At 47.3% G+C, this 25,049-nt stretch overlaps 1 protein-coding gene across 1 annotated transcript; it reads left to right on the forward strand.

The window, feature by feature from the left end:
- The first annotated feature begins 1,915 nt into the window (after positions 1 to 1,915).
- LOC133375419 (cytochrome P450 2C18-like) lies at positions 1,916 to 24,683 on the forward strand. Its single transcript, XM_061606998.1, has 9 exons — positions 1,916 to 2,132; positions 2,919 to 3,081; positions 4,245 to 4,394; positions 5,380 to 5,540; positions 15,788 to 15,964; positions 17,059 to 17,200; positions 20,082 to 20,269; positions 21,344 to 21,485; positions 22,598 to 24,683. Exons 1-9 carry the CDS (start codon positions 1,953 to 1,955, stop codon positions 22,777 to 22,779), a joined length of 1,485 nt encoding a protein of 494 aa, XP_061462982.1. The 5' UTR covers positions 1,916 to 1,952; the 3' UTR covers positions 22,780 to 24,683.
- Positions 24,684 to 25,049: the final 366 nt, after the last annotated feature.

The raw sequence follows: 25,049 nt of genomic DNA on the forward strand, positions 1-25,049 counted from the left end.
GCCATGTATAGGACTGCACGGCAAAATGCTTTCTCCACATCCTCCCCCCCCCTTTCTTTTGCATTCCCAGCAGAGCTTGGAAAAGTTACTTTTTTGAACTACAACTCCCATCAGCCCAATCCAGTGGCCATGTAACTTTTCCAAGCTCTGATTCCCATATTCGGTAATGCCCTACTGGCTCGCTGGGTGGGGTAGGGTTGCTGTGCTAGCTTCCCAGCAGGCGGTCCCTGTTGCATACAGGGAGGGAGAACAAGGGAAGCAAGGCATTGGGGGCTTGGCACGGTGCCAATTTGGCGCTCCTGCTGGTGTGTTTGCAGCATGCCTAGGCTGGCATAGGGTGGTTCTTTAAAAAATGTAATATACAGTGTCTGTGAATATAGTTTTATGTTCTTTTAAGGGCCATGTTTAGGACAGGAAGATCTGGGTGGAGGTGGCATGGATGAATGGAAAAAACCCTGTGCTTGAAATAACATTTATTCTAGACCCTATGCATTTTGGAAGAAAGCATTCCTTGAATTTATGTATTTCAAAGCATTTGTAAACTGCTTAAACATTTGAAAAATCCCTAAGTGGAGTACTATAAAAAACAATATAGGGTTTCAGTAAAGCAAAAATGCATCATAAATGAGCAGTATAGCTGAAGCAACTCACAGGAGCATGGGAAGAGCATCCTTATACTGAGCTAGACCATTAGCCCACCTAGTGCAGTAGGTGTCTACCCTGACAGGCAGTGGCTCTCTAGGGGTCTCTCTCAGCCTTACCTGGGATTGAACCTTCTGCATGCCAAACAGATGTGCTAGCTATGACAGTACAGAGTATTTGAAAAAAGAAGGGCCCGGGGCCAGTGGGGGGGTCTCCCTAAAGATCCCAGCTCAGCTCCACAGGCAGTGGGTGGAACAGGTCCCACTTATGGGGAAGAAAGAACAGATGGGGGCACACACCTGTCCTGTGATTGGCCAATTGGACTGTTCATTCTGGCTTGAAGGGCGAGGTAGGCGGGGGGGGAACTCTCCCGCTGCCGAAGCACAGTATGTAAAAAGTCCATCCTCCTGCCAGTGCTCAGGGAACCCACATGAAAAGCTGAACTATTTGAGGACGGGCAGTGGCTCAGCAGTAGAGCAACTACTTGGCATGCAGAAGGTCCTTAGTTCAGCCCCCGGCATCTCCAAGTAGGACTGGGAAAGGCTCCTTCCTGAAACCTGGGAGAGCCACTGCCAGTCAGTGCCAACTAGGGTTGCCAGGATCAGGGCCTGAGACTGATCCTGTATCTTTAGGAGAAGAGAAAGTCAGCCAAGTGCAGGTGTTCTGGCAACCCTGTAATGGGAAAAACCACAAGGTGGAATTCTCCCTTCTCCCTGCACAACTTTTAAAGATACAGAAGACCTCTTGGAGGCTGGGCCTGGCAACCATGAGGTCTTCTGTATCTTTAAAAGTTGTGCAGGTGGAAGGGAGAATTCCAACTTGTGGTTTTTCCCATTACAGGGTTGCAAGAACACCTGCACTTGGCTGACTTTCCCTTCTCCTAAAGTACAGGATCAGTCTCAGGCCCTGAACCTGGCAACTCTAGTGCCAAAGTACTAAGCTAGGTGGACTGATTCAGTATAAGTCAGCACCCTGCGTCCCTCTCTGCCAGCAGTCCTTGGCAGCTTGTCACCTCAAAGCTGCCATGCAAAGTTTCTCAGAACAAACAGGTCATGCACTTTCCCCCCTGAGTTTGTACATCAGAATGTGGGCAACTGGTCATTTGCAAATAAGAGACATGGAGTTCAGAAAAGTTCATACTGAATGACCTGAGCTACTTAATGGCTCATCTTGTTTACTCAGAGAAATCTAGGATCCTCATTGGTTCACTTGCACATGTAGCTGGGCTATAAAAGGTTCACATCGTGGATCGTTGATTAAATCCATCGCATTTCAGCCCAGAGAAGCTGCGCTCACGGGTGGCCGCTGCTATGGAGCCTCTGGGAACAGCAACCATTTTCCTGGCAATCTGCTTCTCCTGCCTTGTCTTCTTTGTGATCAGGCGCAGCAGGCCAGGGGATAAGAAGCTGCCCCCTGGCCCAGTTCCTCTGCCCATTATAGGGAATGCTCTGCAGTTGAAGATGAACAGCTTGCCTCAGACTCTCCACAAGGTAAGCTGAATTCCCCCCTCAAAGGCTCTTTGTGATATGGCTTACAGATATTAGCTGGCGGCTAGTTTGCTTTCATTTGGCTGTTTGGGCCAGAGGTGATCCATGGAGCAGTCCTGCTCTTCAATCACGAAGGGCTAGCAGTGTAACTTACAGATACAAAAAAGGTAGTCCCTGCCCTCAAGTTTACAATCTAAACAGACATGACACGTAAGGAACATGAATGGGGATGGCAGAGGAGATAAGCAAACTCAGATACAAGTTCTTAGTTACAAGCACTCAACAACAGGGCAGAGCAGGGCTTGTGAAAGGTGCGTTCCGGAGAGGGGTATGGCTGGAGGAGAGTCCCAAGGGCCAGAGAGAGGACTGGGGGGTTGCTTTTGGCCCCTGGGTCTGAGTTTCTCTGTCCTTGTATTATACAGGGTCAGAGGCAGCATATCTCTGAAAATCAGCCACTGGGGAACAACAGCAGCAGGAGAATATTTCCTGTCCTGCTTGGGAGCATCGTATCGGCATCTGCTTGGCCACTGTGGAAAACAGGGTGCTGAGCTAGATAGGCCTCTGATCTGATCCAGCAGGGCTCCTCTTATGTTCTTAGGGTACACTTTATGCACCCCTTTATCTTGAATAGCTGATCAACTGGATGCAGAAGCCAGGTAGAAGATACTCCATGAGTCACCCAGTCCACCTGCCTGCTGGGAACCTGGAGAGTTCTCTGCACCAACGACATGACCATCTCAGAGCCTGCAGACCCACCTAAACGCATCTCCTTCTTTTATCTTTCACCAGCTCAGTGAAAAGTACGGCCCTGTCTTCACGCTGTATTTTGGAGCGGAACGTGTCGTGGCTCTGTACGGCTATGAAGCAGTCAAAGAAGCCCTAATTGACCACGCAGATGAATTTGCTGCAAGGGGAAGCCTGCCATTTTTTGAAAAAATCAATAAGGGGCAAGGTATTTTTTTCATACTGGTTCACTGTACTGGGGGGATGGGGAAGCAGCCATTTTTCTTCTAATGAAAAGGAGAACCACTGAGATAAAGTTGGGGAATAGATTAGCTTTGGGAGAATGGTGTGCAAGGGAGGACGTTAGTGCCAATGAAGAAAGCCATAATATGGTCATTTATAGTGGCGGTTGGTGGTTCCATATCAGTGGGGCAGTGGAATCTGCTCTGGGTTTTAGTCTGAACTTTCAAGGAGCTGTCGAAGGTGGAAGCACTGACATGGAGCCACCACTGATGTTGGAGCCACCAGCCACGGCTGGTCACATACCAAAGTCCCCCTCTCACCCCCACTCCCCCAAAATCTTGCTTGGATACCTTGGATAAAAATAACATTTTTGAATTAACCATCTCTGGACAAGGTGACAGAACAAGTGGTGGCAGGTCTAGAAGATAGTGATTTTCTGGACCTATTTCAATCTCCTTTTAGGCCAATTTTGGTGAAATGAACTTTCTTGATCACACCATGGCTGAAATAGATGTGTGCGACTGCATGTGTGTGTCCATGTCTGGACTCCCCAGCATGACACCTGTACGCACCACTATGCCTACAAACACCCACCCCTTGGTGCCAAGAACCCCTTTCCCTCCCAATTGTTTATTGGAAATTAGGTTTTGCAGGGTTGTTTTGTGGAGATGGTTGCCTATTTTTTGGGGGGGTGTACTTTGTGGGCCTTTTGCCTGTTTTATTTGACTTGGAATGTGTGTAGGTATTTCATCTGATGTATGGGGGTGGTGTCTGGGTCTGACCATCACCCCTAGTCCATGCCAATCTGCCTAGACCAGTGGGTCCTAATTTTTTTCCCCATGGAACACTTGAAAATTGCTGAGGGTCGTGGTGGGCTACTTAATGGTTTTTCTGTCTTCTGCAGCAATTGTACCATGCTGTGCTAGACACGATATGACTTTTTAACCATATTTTTACAGACACTCTGCAGTCATCTGAATTAAGCTCGCAGGCCACCACTGGTTTATAGACCACAGTTTGGGAACCCCTAACCTAGTCCACATGCAGAGCATGTACCACTGCCCCCAAATGCTTCTTCTCTAAATACAATGCAAATTCTTGACCTCAAAAGACCAAGAACAGTACATGGCCTCTTCTTTTCCTTTCCAGGAATTATATTCAGCAATGGGGAGAAATGGAAAGAGATCAGGCGTTTTGTCCTCACCACCCTGCGCAATTATGGAATGGGAAAGAAAAGCATTGAGGAGAGGATCCAGGAGGAAGGCCAGAGGTTGCTGGAAAAGCTCCGAGATACCCAGGGTGGGTAGCTTGTCCTCATCAACTCTGTACGATTCTTTTAGCAAGTAGGCTGCCTTAAAACCACTCCAGAGTTGCTCTCCGCTGCACTGCATCCATCCCTACAGACAATTTCAGATTCAATATTAAAAACAGATTAAAATAAATTATAATCACAGGCATAATGTGGGTCCTGAGAAGGTATATCTCAGATGCCAAGTGGTGCATCTTTGGCATCCGGTGGAAACTACACAATTAAGGTGCCTAACACACCTCTCTGTGTGAGGGAGAGGTTTCCACAACTTAGGGGATGCCACAGCGAATGCCTTTTCCCAGGCCACCACCCCTCCAACTCCTGAGGGTGAAAGAACTACCAAAAAGGGCCCCCTCTGCTGATCTTAATACCCAAAAGAGTCTGTAGGGAAAGAGGTGGTCTTTCAGATATTTGGGGCCTGAGTCATTTTGGACTTCAAACACTCATGTGAGCATCTTGAATTGGGTCTGAAGACAAACTGGCAACCAATGCAGATGTTTTAAAATGGTGTGTATATGAGATCTAAATGGAACACCAGTCAGTAATCTGGCTGCTGCATTTTGGACCAGTTGAAGTTTCTGAGTCATCTTCAAGGGCAGGTCCATGTAGAGTGTATTGCAATAATCCTCTCTGGAAGTTACCAGTGCATCTCTGTCCAAAATGGTCCGTAGCTGGTGAACCATACAAAGGATGTTAAGGAAGGCACCCTGGAGGGCACCCTGTTGGCTATCCCTGCTAGAGGTTGAGAGGGCCAGAAATTTGTTGACTGGAATGTTCAGAACTCTATCATAATCTTAGTTTGCACAGAAGAGATGAAGGCCCACAGAACACAATATTATCCACAATGGTCTACGAAACATTAATGTGAGTTTTCTGCCTGACTGAGATTGGTATCAAATGCCAACTCAGAATTTATAGGCAAGATAATTGCCTAAAAGCGGGATTGGGGATGGATTCATTTTTTTGCATTTCTAGAAAAGCCCTTTGATCCAACGTTTCTGCTCAGCTGTGCTCTCTCCAATATCATCTGTGCCATTATCTTTGGGAAGCGATTCGAATATGACAACAAGAGGTTTATGTATGCTATGGACTTATTCAATTACAACTTCAAGGTTCTGAGCTCTGCTTGGGGACAGGTAGGTTGATTCTCCACCCAAAGGCTCATTCCCAGGTCACCTAAGTTTATTTTTTGTATGGAACATCGTTATGTTATGCCTCTGCCCACATACTTTCTCTCTTAGTATGTAAGCGGAGGAGCATTGTAATCTTTTAGCTTGAGGGATCATCCAAACGGAGCAGAATAATTCATGTTTTTCATATCCACTTTGTCATCTGGCAGTCCCCTGTTTGTTTGCTCTTTCCCGATGTAAAAAACCCCACTTTTTTCATGCCCGTACACACAGTGGGAGGACCCCCACATTCTTTTTGCTTTTTCCCAGCTCTGCCTCCGACTCAACCCACTACAATTGGTGCGCAAAATCTGACATGTGCTCCTCCTCCCATTCACCCACAATCAGCAACACGCATACACTTGAAAGTAAGAGCGTGGAAGTTTGAATTTCCTGTGTCAGTAATGGAGTTCCTTGCCGCTTGCCACTCTTCTATTTTCAATATTATGCAAAAACGAATGTATGTGTTTTTGCTGAGCTTTTCTACAGTGCAGTGCTCGGCTGTGGCTCCCAAATCCTCCCCAGGAATGCTGCCCCCGAGGGAAGCAAGCAGCACCCCCCCACAGGTGGCCACTTTTGGCTCGGGCAGGGAATGCGGGCAAAGAGCCCCGCGCGCTGCTGTGCAAAGCTTGAGAGATCCAGGCAATTCTGTGAGGTATTGGGGGGGGTTAGAGAGAGAATGGGGCAAGCCATTGTCATGTCGACTTTGTGTGGGGTTAACGTGCTATTTTTAAAAGGGATTTTTTAAAAACAAAACAAAAATCTCCCCTCTGAAATTGACAAGAGAGCAGGGAACAGGCTAGTCAGTTTCACAGGAGGGCAGCTCAAAACATCCCTGCAGATGATGAGGGCACCCTAGTTACACAACTCACTCCCTCCTCCCATAAATCCATATTAAAATTGCAGAAAAGAGCCCCGTGCGCTGCCGTGCAAAGCTGCGCTGAAGCGGCCACCATAGGCTTGTGGTGTTCTCACTGATAAAAGAAATGTGCAAACCACTTATATGCCAATAATACCTGTATTTCTGTTAGTTTGTATTTGCAATATTTTGCAAAATTGACTGTATGCGTTTCCACCTTTACACATATTAACATTTCTGGAGATACACATGGCTGGCAATTCCACTTATTTCTCCAGAAACGCAGCGCGATGCTCTAGCAAACCACTTACAGGAATACCCCGCTATACAGACCTTCACTTAACGTACACAAATCAGCTGGGAGGCACGATCACAATCAGCTGAGAGGTACGGCAGCGCAGCAGCAGAGGCTTTAGCATGTGGGGGTGGAAATAGATGCGATCGCGCCACTGCAAATCAGCTGGGAGGCATGATCAGCTGAGAGGTATGGCAGCAGAGCAGCAGAAGCTTTAGCGCGGGGCTTTTAGGCTCTGCATGAAGGAGAGGTTAAAAAAGTTTTAAAAGGTAGTGCTTCATTTTAAGGACATTTTTGGTTTACATACTCGCTGTGGTCCCATTGAGTACATTATTGCGAGGTATTTCTGTGCCAATATTCCCTGTATCTGCGCAGTAGAAGTTGCAGAGCCCCCACCACCACCACTGGACCATTGCTCTGATTGGTTCCCTTTTCCCAGGCTTTCCCCGGACATTTGCGCACATGCACAAAAGTGGAAATACGTGATTGGCTGGGAATGAGCGAAGGAAATGCCCCAAAACCGCCCACAGCTGTAAAGTCCACGGTATTGCATCCAAGCAGCTGAAGGCACAGCGGATGTTTTCCGATTTAAAAAAGCAAATCGCATTTTTCACGGTTATGCCAAAGTGGATTTAACCGTGTGAAAATGCGCAAAAGTGCGCGAGGTCATCTGGACGACCAAAAAATAATGAGAACACAAAGCGAACATGTCACACATTATACAGTTGTCTGGATGAGCCCTAAGAGTGGGGTACAAATGTTCTAAATAAATAACATTAAATAGTACATGAAGAACAGAATTAATCTTGGAGAACAGGAATTAAATATGAGTGAAAGTGGGAGGGGAGGAGTCTTGGGAAAGCCTTTTCCAAGCCTCCCTGCACTTCCCTTTTAATCCCCCCCATTCCCCTTTAAATCTCCAATCATGGATAAATAAAAGGAAGATGCAAGGAGACTTGGAAAAGGCTTTAAGACAGACCCTGCTCTCCCATTTGAGCAAATGGGAGTTCAGGAGCTGTCTTAAACCCTTTTCAAAAGCCTTTTTGAAGTAGTGCACAGAAAAGAGCTGCTTCAAAGGGTGCTTTTGCATTGGCCTTTAATCCCTCAGTTGATGAGCAGGGATTAAATCCTATGCCTTGGCTGTGGCTATTGGGAACAGGATCACACAGCCAAGGCAGGATTAAACTCTCTCAGCTGGGTGGGTGTGGTTTAGGGAAAATGACATTTAGGACCAAAGGGGATCCCCCGAAGGGCCACAATTGGCTCAAAGGCTGGAGGTTCCACACCCCTGCCATAAATGTATACACAAACTGAGGCAGCATCTGCTTCTGTGTCTGCTTGGAGTGGAAATATCTACCATCCATAGTCTCAAAAGAGTGTTCTGTACCCAGAGAAAGTCTACAGGTCCTTCTTTGCATGACACTTCTTGCTTGCCATATGCAAACCTGAACTTTGGACTGTTTTTTACTGATTGACTGGGAGATTTGTGTCTCATCCTACTAGAGAAATAAGTCACCAATAAGGTCCTTCTTTGCATGACACTTCTTGCTTGCCATATGCAAACCTGAACTTTGGACTGTTTTTTACTGATTGACTGGAAGATTTGTGTCTCATCCTACTAGAGAAATAAGTGACCAATGGATGGTCAGATGAGTCTATTTTTGGTCCATGCCAATTTCACATACGCTCATTCATATGTCACCAAAGTGAGCACCTTGAATTGGGGCCACAGACAAACTGGCAACCAGAAGAAAAAAGAAATGGGCAATTTTTTAAAAGACAGGAATAGAGATGAGTGAATCTGTCAATTTCAGCTCCTCTCTGTTTCTCACTTTCTCAATCTTAAATGCAGTTCTCAACATTTTCATATCAGTTGGCTTATAAAACGTCCTCATAAACAGCTGTCAGCAATTTATTTATTTATTATCTATTTATTATTTTATTGCTATATCCCACCCTTCCTTCCAGCAGGGGCCCAGGGCGGCAAACAAAAGCACTAAAAACACTATAAAACATCATTTAAAAGACATTAAGATACATTAAAACAAAACAACTTTAAAAACATTTTCTTAAAAAGCTTTGAAGACTTTTTTTAAAAGAAAAGTTAAACATTTTTTTTTTAAAAAGGTTTAAAAGCATATTAGAAAGCAATTCCAACAGAGAAGCAGACTGGGATAAGGTCTCAACTTAAAAGGTTTCTTGAAAGAGGCAGGTCTTCAATAGGCGCTGAAAAGATAACAGAGATGGCATCTGTCTAATATTTAGTACAAATTTCTTCTAATATACTCATTTGTATGCAATTTTGACTAATATACATATCTTTGCAAAGCAATTTCCCCTAATATAATGTATTTTTGTATACTATTTTCACTAATATATGCATTTTTGTACACATTCCTTGGCTTGAGTACTGCAAAAACGGAAGAAGTGCAAATTTCAAAGGATGGCTGAGAATTAGAAAGGTTCACCTTTAAATGTGAAGAGAATTGAGCCCCCCACTCCTAGACAGGATGAGGATTCTGATAGCTCCATCCACAATCTGTGGGACAGAGATGAGTGGCAGTCTAGGAGGGCAGTTTTGGGGAGAGCTACATCATATCTCAATATAGATGCGTAATATTATACATGTGACGTCTGAAATAAGGAATTCCCCATTGTGTCCTTGTTTTAGGATAGCTGTGCATGCTTGCTCCTTCAAAAGAAGGAACCTCTGGTAATCTGTCAGCTCTACACTGAGGCAGCAGAGCTGGTGGGGGCTGGAAATTCCTGGGCTGTTGGCAGGGAATGAAAGTCCTTTAGCCGGCAGTCCGGCCGTAAATCTGCCAGGTCTAGGAGGAGGCAGCCTGATAAGGGCCAGGCCTGTCCGGAGCGTACTTGCCGAGTCAGAAGTCCAGAAGCGAGGTCAGTAGAGGTCCGGGATCAAGTGCCAAGGGGTCAGTCCAAGAGAAGTTACATGGAAACTAGGGATATACAAAGCCACGCCTGACGTTGCAGTCAGCAGCAAGCTGAAGCCTAGGTGTGCCTTATAAAGAGCAGGTTGAGCAGCAGGTGTGGGGCCTCAGCGTTTGGGCCTTAAGGGAACACGCCTGCCTCTCTTCTGCCTGATCTTCTGCTGTCTACATTCTGCAGGTGAGGGGGAAGTATCCTGTTCACTTCTGCGTCTGGCTGCAGGGCCTCTGCTGTATCGGGGGGGCTCTGCAGCTGAGGGGGAGAAGGAGCTGGATTCTCAGGAGGCTCCTCTGTGTCTCCTTCTGGGTCTGCTGCTCCTGGGTCTGCTGCTGTTACTCCCAAGTCGTCCTCATCTGAGGAGTCCTCTGACGGGGCCATGACACTATCCCCCACCCCATGACCACCCCTCCTCCTCCCACCGGGGCCCGGTTTATCCGGGTAGCGCTGGTGGAAGCGCCGGACCAGACGAGGGGCATGCACCTGCGTTGCCTCTTCCCACGAGCGTTCCTCAGGTCCGTACCCCTGCCAGTCTATGAGGTACTGGAGGCGGCCACGGTGCCTCCGGGAGTCCAGGATCTGGGCCACTTCAAATTCCTCTTCCCCGTTGACTTGTATCGGCGGCGGGGGCGGCGGTTTACTACTCAAGGGGTGAGGTGGGAGAGCGGGAGTCAGCAGTGATCTATGGAAGACAGGGTGAATGTGGAAGGAGGCAGGGAGTTGGAGCCGGAACGCCACCGGGTTAATTTGCTGGGTGATCCGGAAGGGACCCAAGTTCCGAGCCTCCAGCTTATGTGACGGACGTTGCGACAGTAGGAATTTGGTCGAGAGCCATACCTGGTCCCCTACCTGCAGCGGCGGGCCTGGTTGGCGGTGGCGATCCGCAAAGCGCTTATACGTGTCCTTTGCCTGCTCCAGCTGCTCCTTCAGGACTGCCTGCAGGACCTGCAACTCCTGCAGCATGACATCCGCAGCGGGGACCGGCGACGGGGGTCGCACTGAGGGGAAGAATCGGGGGTGGTAGCCGTAGGAGGCAAAGAACGGGGTCTGGCGTGTGGAGGCATGCACAGAGTTATTATATGCGAACTCCGCCAGAGGTAACAGATCCACCCAATTGTCCTGTTGGAAGCAGGTGTAGCACCGCAGGTATTGTTCGACGGTGGCGTTGGTACGTTCCGTTTGTCCATCTGATTGCGGGTGGTGGGTGGAGGACAAGTGGATCTGGACGTTCAGGGCCTGGAACAGGGCCTGCCAGAACCGGGCTGTGAACTGGGCTCCTTGGTCAGAGATCAGGTGGTCGGGAAGGCCGTGCAAATGGAAAACCTGGGTCAAAAACAGTTGCACAGTTTCTGGGGCAGAGGGTAGTCCAGCACAGGGGAGGAAATGGGCCATCTTGGTGAACAGGTCGATGACTACAAGGATGGTGGTCATTCCCCAGCAGGCCGGTAAGTCCGTGATAAAATCCAGGGAGACTGAGCGCCAGGGTCCTGGGGGGGTAGGCAGTGGGAGCAGGAGCTCTTGGATCGCTGGCAGGTATCACAGGCCGCTACATAGTCCTTGACGTCCGCTTGGACCCGGGGCCACCAGAAATCCCGTAGGACCAGGTGGAGGGTTTTATACGTTCCGAAATGCCCTGCAGTCTGGCTGTCATGGCAGAGGTGGAGCACCTCTCCCTGCAGAGCTCCCGGGGGAACGTACAACCAGTTCCGGTGGTACAAGAGGCCCTGTTGCAAGGAAAAGGGGCTGTCCCAGGCGGGCATCCCTGACTGGAGCTCTCACTGCTGGGCCAGGGCGTAGGGGTCCTTTTGCTGCTGTTCCTGCACCCGGTCCAGTAGGGGTTGTGGCTGGTGGGTAGCGGCGAAGTTCTCTGGGTGGAGGATTGGGCGAAGGGGGCAATCGACCTGCTCGGCTCTGTATTCCAGCTTGCGGGAGAGCGTGTCTGCTTGGGTGTTTTGGCGGCCAGGGAGGTAGGTGACTGTGAACTGAAACCAGGAGAAAAACAGGGACCACCGGATCTGGCGTTGGTTCAGCCATCGGGCGCTTTGCAGGTGCTCCAGGTTTCAATGGTCCGTTCGTACCTGTACCGGATGGCGTGCCCCTTCCAAGAGATGACGCCAGGTCTCGAAGGCTACTTTGATGGCCAGTAACTCCTTCTCCCAGATGGTGTAGTTCTGTTCCGAAGAGTTGAGTTTCCGGGAGTGGAACGCACAGGGGAGCAGGGACTGCATGCTCCCCACTGGCTGTAGTAGGACCGCTGCCACTGCCTTATCAGATGCATTGGCCTCTACTATGAAAGGTCAGGTGGGGTCAGGTTGCTGGAGAATGGGTTCAGATGTAAAGGCGTGTTGGAGGTGCCGGAAGGCCTGTTGAGTGGCCTCCATCCAAACAAACTTCTCTTTGCCTCGAAGCAGGTCTGATATAGGTGTGGTGAGTTCGGAGAAGTGGGAGATGAACCGGCGGTAATAGTTGGCGAAGCCCAAGAAGTGCTGCACATCTTTGGGGCTTCGCGGAGCTGCCCAGTGGAGGATGGTCTCAATTTTGGCAGGGTCCATCTGGATACCCGAGGGCGAGATCCGATGGCCTAGGAAATCCACGGTCGTGAGGTCAAAGGTGCATTTTTCTAGCTTGGCGAAAAGGTGGTTCTCCCACAGGCACTGCAGCACTGCCTGAACGTGCTCCTTATGTTCTGAGGGGTTCCACGAGTAGATCAGGATGTCATCCAAGTAGATCACCAGGAAGCGGTCTAGGAGGTCCCGGAAAATGTCGTTCATGAAGTGCTGGAAGATGGCAGGAGAGTTGCACAAGCCAAAAGGCATTACGGTATACTCAAAGTGCCCATAACGGGTGTGGAAGGCCGTCTTCCACTCATCGCCCTCCTGCATGTGCATCAGGTTGTAGGCCCCTCTCAGGTCCAGTTTGGTGAATATGCGAGCGCCCTGCAGCCGCTCTAATAGTTCTGGGATCAGGGGCAAAGGGTATCGATTCCGAACTGTAATCTGGTTGAGGGCTCAGTAGTCATTGCACAGCTGGAGTTCCCCACATTTCTTTTTGACAAAGAGGACAGGGGCGGCTGCAGGGGACGTGGAAGGGCAGATGAACCCTTGGCGCAGGTTCTTATCTAGGAACTCTCTGAGGGCTGCCAGTTCAGGTTCCAACAGGGAGTAAAGCCGGCTCACAGGAATCTTGGCTCCGGGGAGCAGGTCAATGGGGCAGTCGTAAGGACGATGAGGTGGCAACTGGTCTGCCTCTTGCTTCCCAAAAACATCTGCAAACTCCCGGTACTGTTCCAGTAAGGCCTCTAGCGTGGAGCTTGCCTCCCGGGTCATCAGGATGCGCTCCTTCGGCCTCCAGCAGTTGGCTTGGCAATAGGGGGATCCGAGGGTCAGTCGGGCCGTGGACCACTGGATGATGGGGTCATGCCACTGGAACCACGCCAGGCCCAGCATGACCGGGAAGTGGGGCGCGGCAGCCAGGTAGAACTGGAGGCTTTCCTGGTGCTCCCCCAGGGCCATGTTGAGCGGCACTGTCTCCTCTACTACAGGGCCCGAGGCGAGAAGCTGGCCATCAATAGTCTCCACCAGGAGGGGGCAGCGAATGGGTTGACTAGGAACCCGGTGGAGATTGGCAAAGGACACATCCATAAAATTGCTGGTGGATCCTGAGTCCAGCATGGCTGGTACTTGTAGGGTACCCCTTCCGGGAACTGTCAGCGAGATCAACACAGTCAAATGCTTGGGCTGTGAGGAACTGAGGTGGCAGGCCCCTTGAACCACGAGGTTGCCCCAGCTCAAGGGCCTGTGAAGGCTGGGGCATGGGCGTTTCCCAAGGCAGGGGCTGTGGGTCGTTTCGCAGAACACTGGGCTGCAAAATGTCCCGGGACCCCGCAATACAGGCAGAGGCCCTGGTGCAGCGTCGCAACTTTTCGGCTGCAGAGAGACGTGGCCGAACCCCTCCCAGCTGTATAGGTTCTGCCGGGGGTGTAGGATCCTTGCCGGCGGGCTCCGAGGGCCCAGCCCCTGGGGCTGATGCTCTGTAGACTGGCCGGGGTTGGTTGGCAGCACGCCTGCTTTCCAGCCTCCCGTCAATCTGGAGACACAGGCGTATGAGGGCTTGCAGGGTTCCAGGGCGTTCCACCCTAGCTAATTCATCCAGGAGCTCATCCGAGAGCCCCTCCTGAAACTGGTCCATGAGAGCGGCTTCGTTCCAGCCCAGGGTTTGTTGCAATAGATGAAAGTCTGTTACATATTCCCCCAAGGGGTGTCGGCATTGTCACAGCCTGCGTATACAGCGGTGGGCCGTGGCTGCTTGGACGGGGTCCTCGAACATAGCCTTCAGTTCTCTGGTGAAGGCAGCTAGGTCGTTGAGCACGGGGCTCCGCTCGAGGAGCAGGGGCGTGGCCCATCTAGCTGCGGCCCCGGTGCATAGGTTAATCAAGAATCCCACCCGGGTCTTATCATCTGGGGAGGCCTCTGGTCGTAACTCCATGAAAAGCTGGGCCTGGGCCAAGAAGGCTGAGAGCTGGTCGGAAGCCCCAGTAAATTTATCTGGGAGGGTCACAGGGCACTTGGCTCTCCCTGTAGGGAGAGGGGGTGGGGCTGCTGCTGGCTGGGTTTGCAAGCCTTGGACAGCCAACAGCAGCTGGTCTACTTGTGAGCGCAGGAGCAAGTTTTCCTGCTGGAGCTGCTCCATGGTCAGCACTTCCCCCACTCCTTCATTGCCTGCTTTGTTTTGGGCTGACTGCAAACTGTCAGCTCTACACTGAGGCAGCAGGGCTGGTGGGGGCTGGAAATTCCTGGGCTGTTGGCAGGGAATGAAAGTCCTTTAGCCGGCAGTCCGGCCGTAAATCTGCCAGGTCTAGGAGAAGGGAGCCTGATAAGGGCCAGGCCTGTCCAGAGCGTACTTGCCAAGTCAGAAGTACAGAAGCGAGGTCAGTAGAGGTCTGGGATCAAGTGCCAAGAGGTCAGTCCAAGAGAGGTTACATGGAAACTATACAAAGCCACGCCTGACGTTGCAGTCAGCAGCAAGCTGCAGCCAAGGTGTGCCTTATCAGGAGCAAGGTTGACAGCAGGTGTGAGTCCTCAGCGTTTGGGCCTTAAGGAGACAGGCCTGCCTCTCTTCTGCCTGACCTTCTGCTGTCTACGTTCTTCAGGTGAGGGGGGAGTATCAAGTTCACTGTCTGCGTCTGGCTGCAGGGCCTCTGCTGCATCGGGGGTGCTCTGCAGCTGAGGGGGAGAAGGAGCTGGATTCTCAGGAGGCTCCTCCATGTCTCCTTCTGGGTCTGCTGCTCCTGGGACTGCTGCTGTTACTCCCAAGTCGTCCTCATCTGAGGAGTCCTCTGACGGGGCCATGACATAATCTCACTACATTTATCTTATGGAGGGAATTGCCAGCTCCACTAATACCGCAGATCAATAAATCTTCATATTATTATTATTATTGATGATGATGATGATGATTTTCTCTCTATTTTTCCTTTTTCTTAAAGAAATTGCATTTTAATTTTTTTTTTTTAAATCCATAATTGTCTCTTCCAAAGGAGCCCAGGGCAGCACACATGTCAACACTACAACAACACAATGAAAACTTCCAAAAAACAGTTAAAAATAGCCTTCTAAAAATAATGAAAAACAGTTCTAAAAACAGGTAAAAAATCCTGAAAACAATCACCTATTGTCAAACTAAGAATTTCAAAGTCTCCAGGGGCAATAGGCTAAGTGTTAGCTATTTAAAAACAGGAATGTTTTTAAATTCTCCTGAAAGTTGGTAGTGAGGGAGATTGGTACACCTTACTAGGGAGGACATTCCACAGACAGGGGACCACCATCGAGAAGTCCCTGTCATGGGTCACCACCAACCAGACAGCCCCTAATAGTGGCACAACCAGCAAGGCCTCCCCTCCTGTTTGCAGGGCCTGAAGATGGTTGATATTGTGGAAAACACTCTTTTGGGTATTTGGGTCCCTAATTTAGCGCCTTGCATGTTAGACAATTACCTTGAACTGAGGTCAGTAGCTCACTGGAAGCCAGTGCAGTGCTCTCAGGATTGGTGACACATTATTCATGACATTGAGAGATTGACTGAAGTGTGATATGTTTCTTTTGTCATTCCTTTTAGCTCTACACTCTCTTCCCCTCTTTCATGGACTTCATTCCTGGGCCTCACCACAGAGCGATAAAAAATATGGCCAGCATAAAAGAGTTTGTTTTAGAGGAGATTGAGGAGCACAGAGCAACTCTGGACCCCAATGGACTTCGGGATTTTATTGACTGCTTCCTTATTAAGATGGACCAGGTAAGACAAAAATCACTGAATCCTTGAGAATTCTGCCCGTGAAGTTCCCCCCTAAAAACATCACCTGCTATTTTAAAGAATAAAAGAACGGCAAAGGAAGGAGTTTTCTTGGCCTCCCCTTTGGATAGGTTTTCCCACCACTGATCTTCCCTTATCATCAGGTAGATGAGAATCTAAAGTGGTGGTATCAGGTTGCCCCAAGGCACAGCCTCCAGCACCCTTAACCAACTCCAGCTCCCAGAATTCTTAGGGGAAAGCCATGACTGTTTAAAGTGGTATAACACTCCTTTAAATGCATGGTGTGAATGTAGTCTGGGTTTGCCCCAAAGCCCAGAAAGTGGCTGTACAACCTTTTAGGGGCTATATGATGAAGCAATCAAGGTGTTGCTGGCAAGGAGATGGAGGCTGTCAAAGTGTTAGCTATTGTTGGAGTGGTCCACCTGTGCATTCAGTCCTGGCAGAGAAGAGATGTGACATCTCTGCTTATACAGGATGGAGGACTACAGAAACTGGGCAATCTTAAGGGACAGCCTAAGGCACAGCAGAACTGTACGTCAAAAACAACTCTTGGCTAGTCAAAAATACTGCTCAAACATAGTGGGAGCTCTTCAATTCCAGGCATCCTTGAATGAGACTAATTATGTGGATCCATTTTAGTCTGGTTTCAGGCCAGGTTTTAGTACAGAAAAGATAAAGGCCTTTCTTTAAAAAAAAATCCCAGACCTTAACCCTGAGCTGATTGGTTATACCTCCTGTAATATTTTTCTGACATTATATTTTATATAGCACAGTGAAGTTAACTCCAGCAGGCAAGAGGTTCAGGTGCTGGTGGTCCAGGAGAGGGCAAGGTGTGTCTGGCTTTTGTCATAGGCTGAAGATGAACCTCTTCATCCAGGCTTTTGACACTTGAGAAGTATATTTTTAGGACCCTCTCTAGTTGTGACTGTAATTTGTTTTAAAATTGTTTTCAGTTGTGTATTTTTTATATTGTTGTGACCTGTGCTGGGACCTACTGTTGAAAGGTGGATGATGATGATGATGATAAATGTTTTAAATAAAAATAAGTAAATTGATTGTGCTGCATGTTTCTCCAGGAAAAACATAATGGCGGCTCTGTGTTCACTGTCGACAACTTGGCTATAACCACTTCTAACTTGTTTGCAGCAGGAACAGAGACTACCAGTACCACATTGAGATATGGGTTATTGATCCTCCTTAAACATTCAGAGGTACAAGGTAAAATAAACTCTTCTACTACATCCCATAAGACTCACTGCAGTCCTCATGTGACTTCTCAACTTCTCCGTGTGATAGCAAAGTCACTGGATCCTCAAGGATCGCTGCAACATAATATTAAGAAGTCTACAATTAGCAATTCAAAAAATACATACAAAGAAACTGTGAACGAAGATAATTAACCAACAGGTTAATTAACCCAAAGTAACTCCAAAGCAGATGGCATTACTACTAAGCAGTCACTACAATTTTTATTCCTTTACTACAAAGGCCAGAAAACCACAGCTGTCCTCACCACTGATACTTTATAAGGGCTTCTAGGGCAGGAGGGTGGGGCGTGGCAACTGGAAGCAGCCATCACCTAATGGCAAAAGGTGTTCACATTGCATTCAACGAAAGTTCAGTGACAAAAAAGCTGAGCTGTCCAAATCAATGTGTACACTTTTTCTCACAGACACTTGTACATGTGTAGAGACAGCTTCTACCTATGTTCAGTGTAACTTGTGGACAAACCTATAGGCTCACTCTCCCCAAAGGATGGGGGAGGAGTTTGGTCTAAGTTACACTTTCTGAATCAATACAAAGCACAGCTATCCTTTAAAATGCACACTTTTGTGATGCGGTTCCCCAACCAAACAACGTGTACAAAAAAACGTGTATGTCAGGGAAAGTTGCACTCAGAAATGTTTATATAATGTTTTGCATTATATTAGGGAGCATCACTTTCATATTAGATAAAATATGCATATTAGACAAAAGTGCATTAAAAGGTTTCTACTGAGTGAAATGCAGATGAAAATGTGGAGAAATTTTCAATGGCGTCACTAGGGTTGGTGTCACCCAGTGCGGTAACTCATGGTGTCACCCCATGGACCTCCTCCTGTACCAGAGCATACAGAATCCTTAGTAATGTTTTTTGTACTAATGTTACTTGTAAATCGTGATTCCCGTATATCACTGAATAGCAATAGTAGTGACATAAACAATTAGTAAAATTAAAATTACACCTTTAAATTACAATATCATACGCACAGCCTACACACACACACAGACACTTGTAAAAATACACCCCACATGATAATTTATTGTCAAACTAGTTGGTCATTGCAGAACTGCCCAATTGTTTTAAAAATAGGATTGGAGAGAGAGGGAAAGATTTACAACACAGACACAATTCTTTGTTATGTTTACTCAGAAGTCCCATTAATTTAAAGCACAATCCTAACCATGTCTACACAAAAGTAAGTCCTAATGAATTCAATGGGGTTTAGTCCAGGTACATGAGATCAGCATTCCTTTACTCCCAGAAAAGCAAGTATTGGATTAAAGCTTTCATATTGGAAAGGTTTTCAAAGCACCGCCCTCTCCAACAGCCCAGGGTCTGACTGTGTGCTACACACAAGAGAAAAAAAACTTTAACCCATATTTGTACTTACTCAAACTGAAGACCTCAAAACCACCATTTTGACATTGTAATAAAGCCTAAGCGCTGCCTTGGTCAACAAATCACAAGCCTGGCTCCCCTTATTGGCTACAATCCTGAAAGGGCAGGATTAGAGGCCAGAGCTTGGAAAAGTTATTTTTTGGAACTATAACTCCCATCAGCCCAATCCAGTGGCCATGCTGGCTGGGGCTGATGGGAGCTGTAGTTTAAAAAAGTAACTTTTCCAAGCTCTGGCTAAAAGCTGCTATACAGATCGGTTAAAAAACAGATTAAGCAAGGGGGTCTGTTGTTTTGGTGTATATCTTGGGAACCAGATGACCTAGAAACTTAGTTGTTGTTTTTTTAAAATTGAAGCTGAGAGTCCGGAGATTAAGGTAAGTTAGCTGGAGACCCGGAGGGGACCCCCCAAAACCAGAAACTCCAACCAAAAATCGGACACCTGGTAACTCTACTCCATCTTGCACCCCCTGATTGACTGCACCCCGAGTGCCCTTAGTACGCCACTGGTGCTGTCTCTGTAGACCCATTGCATAGAGCGGGTTTACAGAGGCAGCGCTTGCCTGGGCTGGAGGATTGAATCTCCTGCTCTTTGGCTGCAGAGTGGTTTTTCCCTCATCCTGCCTGAGAAGCCACTCAGGCACGCGGCCCAAGAGCAGGCAGGGGATTCAAACCTCCCACCTTAAATTCACAGCTGATGAGCAGGCTGGCCAGGCAGGATGAGGGGAAAAACCACTCTGCAGGTGAAGAGCAGGAGATTCCCCAAGAGGGAAGTGGCTGGCGAGATGGCCACTGCAGGGCTGAAGATAGAGGAAAAACCCCACCGCAGCCCAGCTTCTCTATATGGCAAAGCGCAGGACCCTCCAAAGTGCGGGGCCCGGGGCAACTGCCCCACTTCCCAGTGCCTATGGGCAGCTCTGGGTGTCACCCCCTCTGGTGGTGTCACCCGGTGGGTCCGCACCCCTCTAGTGACGCCGCTGGAAATTTTCATGAGGACTTAAAAATGACGTAAAAATGAAGCGAACTCATCTTAAGGTTGGGAAAGTGAGAAAGAGAGAAAGCCGATGTGAATAGACTCATCAAAACTCTCAGTTTTTCCTTCTGTGGAAAACAAGTGCTTTGGACAAAATGATGAACCTGCCAGAAAAGGTCTGTTGATTACTGAGGGGGACACAAATCTTTTGAATTTGCTTTTTATCTTTTATCTATCATAATGATTCCCTATTTACAGATGTATGAGTGAGGCTGAAGGACAGTGGTTTTGCCTATGGTGCTGGCCTGCACTGATTAACGAGCTAGGATCCAAACATTCAAACCACTTAATATGGGTGTGCCAATGTGATAAGTTGGTTGTACCTCCTCTGCACTTTGAATGGCTTGTTTGGTTTCCCAAATGTTTCAGCAGTGGTGTTGATTCAACTCTCATCCTTTCTGTTACAGAGAAAGTGCATGAAGAAATAGAGCGAGTGGTTGGCCGAACACGAAGTCCTTGCATGGCCGATCGTGGACAGATGCCTTACACAGATGCTGTCATCCACGAGATCCAGAGATTCATCTCTCTGATCCCACTGAATGTTCCACATGCAGTGGTCAAAGATACCCCATTCAGAGACTATGTCATCCCAAAGGTTAGTTCTCTGCCTCCTCTTCAAGAGCCTGAGTTCCTGAGTTTAATGGCTCGGGTGGATCTGATGAACATCTGAATCAGCATTAAAGTAAATCCTTTTTGATAAGCTTAGCAATATTTAATTGACTCCTGACAGAACAGCAGTGCTTGACTTCACACAGATTTCATGCAACTGCTATGTGAACCACAGTCTTCCATGCAGGTATCTGCTAGCAGGTTCAAATGAATGGCCACCTTAGGCTGTGGCGTCAGTGCCTCAGCTGTTCCTCTGAATCCATCTTTTGTTATCTTTGGTTTGGACTGGGAATTAGAAAAGCTTTTAAAACATATAATGGTTCTATCATGGACCTGAAGAGTCCAATCCCAGCACTTGTGGAATTGGACACCCAGGCTCCTGGGCGATGGGTCGGGAGGGCTGTGACTCATGGCTCAGCTTTGAAATCATCACCACCATGCTTGGAACATTCAGTGAGGGGTTAATGGCCCTCCACAGGGTATCCAGCCTAGGAATGGGGGAGAAATTTGGTTTGATTCAGATTTTAATGTGAACCTACCAAATTCACAATTGCCAAAACAGTATGTGAACTGAAACACAGCTAACCTTCAAAATTCACAGTACTCCAAATTTTGTAGCATAGTTCTCCAACCAAATAACAGGCACAAACATGTGAAAAAATCATATATTAGTGAAAATAACATATAAAATGCATTATATTAGATGAAATTGCTTGCAAAAATGGATATAGCAGGCAAAATTGTATAGAAAACGTGTATATTAGGAAAAATATGCACTAAAATGCTGATGAATTTTCATGAAGACTTTTAAAAAAGAAAGAACTCACAAACTGATGCAGAATTGTGGAGAACTGAAATTAAAGCTGAAAAGATGAGAAACTGAGAGACACCAAAACGGACGGATTTATCCATCCCAGGGTCATTCATAACAGATAATACTGGAGGTCGCTGATTCACAGGGTCGCCATAAGTCGTAATCGACTTGAAGGCACATAACACACACAACCCAGCCTCACACCTTGATAGCAGGGTTCCTAGCAGGATTCTTTACTCTCTGCAGGGCACCACCATCTATCCTATTCTGAGCTCCGTGCTTCATGACGACACAGAATTTCCAAACCCCAAAGAATTTGACCCACAACATTTCTTGCACAAAGATGGCACCTTCAGGAAGAGCAACTTCTTCATGCCGTTCTCAGCAGGTAAAACAATCCCTCCACCGTTATGAAGCATCCCAGAGTCTTCTGTTCTTGGCCAGTTCAGGTCTTTCCCAACTTTCTTATCTTCCTGTGTTGGGGCACTGAAGTATCATCTCCTTCCTGCTTAATCCCACATGGGAATGTCTCATTGACCATTTACGAGAAAAGAGACCCTCTTAAACAGCCACTATGTGGGGCCATTGCACATTGGCCAGGATGCAACACAGGTGAGGTTTTATTGTCCTTTTGTGGGTGCAGTGTGTATGCAGTGTCACATAGGCAAACATGAAGTTGGTTTATGTAACTTTTACCCCAGAAGTAGCTCGCCAGGTGCGGTGGAGCTACTACCCTAACTTCCCTGAAAGTGGGTCTCCCTTGCTTTCTGGGAGGGACAGGGGCAGAGGAAGAAGGTCAGTATGTCACTTACATCCCATCAGAAATGCTTCTGTTCCACACATTCAAACGTTCTGCCTTTGCCACCACACAGAGCCACAGCCAATTGTGCGTCCTTGCCACTGACAATAACTCATGTCCCTGTTCCAGGTGCAATGTAGTGTAAAGGACAGAGCTTGGAAAAGTTTCCTTTTTGAACTACAACTCCCATCAGCCCCAGCCAGCATGGCCACTGGATTCTGCTGATGGGAGTTGTAGTTCAAAAAAGTAACTTTTCCAAGCTCTGGTAAAGGAATGAATCAGTCTGAGTTGACTAGGGACAGATGAGGCCATCTCATGGCATTTGGAAAGCCATGGAGCTCAGAGCCAGTTGGCCTGGATTAAATTGCGTGTGCTGACACACAACCTTCATTTTCAGCGTGCGATGCTCTCCTACTCATGTTTACTCAGAAGTAAGAGTCCTATGACTTTCAAGACTTTCTGCTTCAGTGCTTACGTAGCAGACATCCCAGAGAGGCTCTTACAGACAGGAGAGGGGAGGGGGCTTCAATGTCCGGGAGAGATCTTTGCCCTTCTCCAGGCACCAGAAGAATCAGACAATGAGATGATCCTGGAGTGACACATTCACTGTATTTGGGCCTTCTGGCCTTGCCTCCTTCTTGTCCATAATGGTTGAAGAAACAGCTGTGAGTTACTTCTTAGCTTGTGTGTTTCCCTTCCAGGTAAGCGCATCTGTGCGGGAGAAGGTTTGGCTCGCATGACGCTCTTCTTGTTCCTCACCACCATATTGCAGAACTTCATGCTGAAGCCCCTCACTCACCCCAAGGACATCGATCTCACACCCCAGCTGAGCAGCCTTGGCAATGTACCCCAGTCCTATCGGCTCTGTGTTGTCCCTCGCTGAGAAGGGTGCAGGACTGGGGCGAGCTGGACACGTGTCCTGGGCATGGAGTTCAGTGGCTAAGCATTTATTGACTGTACTGTCTATAGGGAGCTAGTGTAAAACAAAAACAAAAACTGGTCATTTAATTTCCTTTTTTAAAATCAACAGGTTATTTGGGTACCAGCTACAAAATGATTTTCCACTAATTACCTTTAAAGTACCTTTCCTTTTCAGTTTGATGCCATTTCCCTAGATCAAAATCCGGGATCATGCCTTTACTTTGAAGCAATATTGCCTAGTATTGCAAACAGATACTAGAAATGCTATACATGATGAGGATGATGAATGAGAAATGATGATGATGAATTGGAAAAAGGTGAATGGGTATTTTTTTTATTTTTAGCATTTCTTTATTATTTTCAATGACAATGTTGCAATCATGGTGTCTAGAATTGGTGCAGGAGAATCCTGGCAGCAATGCTGCAAATTACTGAGAGGTACATGGGAGCATAGAAAGCTGCCTTATACTGAATCAGGCCATTGTCCCATTTAGCACAGCATTGTCTGCATTGACTGGCAACAGCCCTGCAGGGCTTTAGACACAGAGTCTTTCCTTGCCCAACATGGCAATCTCTGTACACACTTTCCTCTAAAATACACATTTTTGAATGCCTTGTCCATTCAGATGTTCATGACTGAACACATGCAGAACTGATATAGAACAGGAGGAGGCTGATCCATCCATCTTGAAAAGGCTGTTGTTTTAGCAAGCATTTAAAGACATGACGAAGTTTGAACTTGGGGCCTTCTGCACCCAAAGCAGATGCTCTACCACTGAGCTACGGCCCTTTCCATGGACTTTGCTGGGAAAGTCTCTGGGGTCTGTAACACTGCTCAGTTTTGCAATCCTGCACAAGCCACACCACTTAGCAACGCTGAAAAACCTCCAAGGAGATAGCTCCAGCTCCATTTTATATAAGCTTTGTTTATTCAAACGGATGCTTCATGTGTATCCCTCCCCCCACACACACACACAGTTTTAGGCTGCAATCTTATGCGGGTATAGCCGGGAATAAATTTGATCTCAGTGGGACTTACTTCTGAGTATGCATGTATAAAGTTGCACTGTTAATTGTTTTTCTGATGATTTAGTCCTGCTTTATTGTCTTGGTGGTTTAAAACCTGATTTTTTGAAAATGTTTGTTTTTATATATTTATGCGCTGCTTTGAATCCATTGTTAAAAAGGAGGGGAAAATGAATGGTACTGTGATGTCCCTGTATATATATGACTGTAAATATGGTAAGTGCACGGTAGTAGTGTTAACTTTCCATGGGAAGGGCTAGTTTTTTCATAGGAGTAGATTTGTTCCTCCACGTAGTCCATTAGAAGAATCACTGGAGGAGGGTGTCTTGTTTTCCCCGAGACGGATGTCAAATTCTCTATAAAAGAGATCACCAATCCTGTGCCCTCCAGATGTTGCCAGACTGCAACTCCCATCATCCATGACCATTGACCATGCTGGCTGGTGCTGATGGGAGATGGAGTCCAAGAACATCTCAAGGGTACCCCATTGTCTACCCTATACCTTCACCTCTCACCTGTTCAACGGTACCTCTTCTGTCCATCTTGGCAAACTGATTCAGGAGAAGAAACTTTGTGAACAGGACCAGGAATGGGGCATTATTCTCTAAGATTCTTCAGGTCCAGGAGGGATTTTTATTAGTAACGCTTGTAAATTAATTTATTTTATGCTTCCATAGGTTTCATTTGGTTTCTTTAACATTATGGCAGGTTGTGCACATAATGCTTAATTATCAAGTGCATGAATGAGTTATGACAACTACACAAGGCCATAGTACTACACAGTCTCGTACCAAAAGGCAGCAGTTGATCAACTCTCAATAAAGTGGCTTGAATAGTTAATTGGTCTTGATTCACTTCATAATTAGTAGTAAATTGTTAGTAACCATCTGCATATTAGATGATACCCAAGTTCTTTTTTAACAGTTCTTGGAGAAGCCTATGGAAGGGCAAAACATAGTGGTTTTGTGCCCAAATAATGTAGCATTAAATCCAACATCCATTGCAGTTCCTACCCCGGCAACACTCACAGGGGATTTTGAACACTCAGACATGGTGTAGCATTTCATACAACAGTGGATTATGGAGGCAACATTGGAACTCTGCAGTAACTAATCTGGGAAATTACTCACTGGGTCCCATATATGGCAGATCTGGCTCAAGTTCCATTTTCTCTGCACCATAAAAGGCTAATAGGATTACACTGAA

The sequence above is a fragment of the Rhineura floridana genome, chromosome 1 (assembly GCF_030035675.1).
Source record: "Rhineura floridana isolate rRhiFlo1 chromosome 1, rRhiFlo1.hap2, whole genome shotgun sequence".
NCBI classification, from domain to species: domain Eukaryota; kingdom Metazoa; phylum Chordata; class Lepidosauria; order Squamata; family Rhineuridae; genus Rhineura; species Rhineura floridana.

Bases quoted from the DNA above. Each gene is read 5' to 3' on its own strand.
- LOC133375419 (XM_061606998.1), top strand. From the start codon at position 1,953: ATGGAGCCTCTGGGAACAGCAACCATTTTCCTGGCAATCTGCTTCTCC. The intron at 17,201-20,081 runs GTAAAATAAACT...TTTCTGTTACAG, and splicing joins TAAACATTCAGAGGTACAAG to AGAAAGTGCATGAAGAAATA. The intron at 20,270-21,343 runs GTTAGTTCTCTG...TACTCTCTGCAG, and splicing joins GAGACTATGTCATCCCAAAG to GGCACCACCATCTATCCTAT.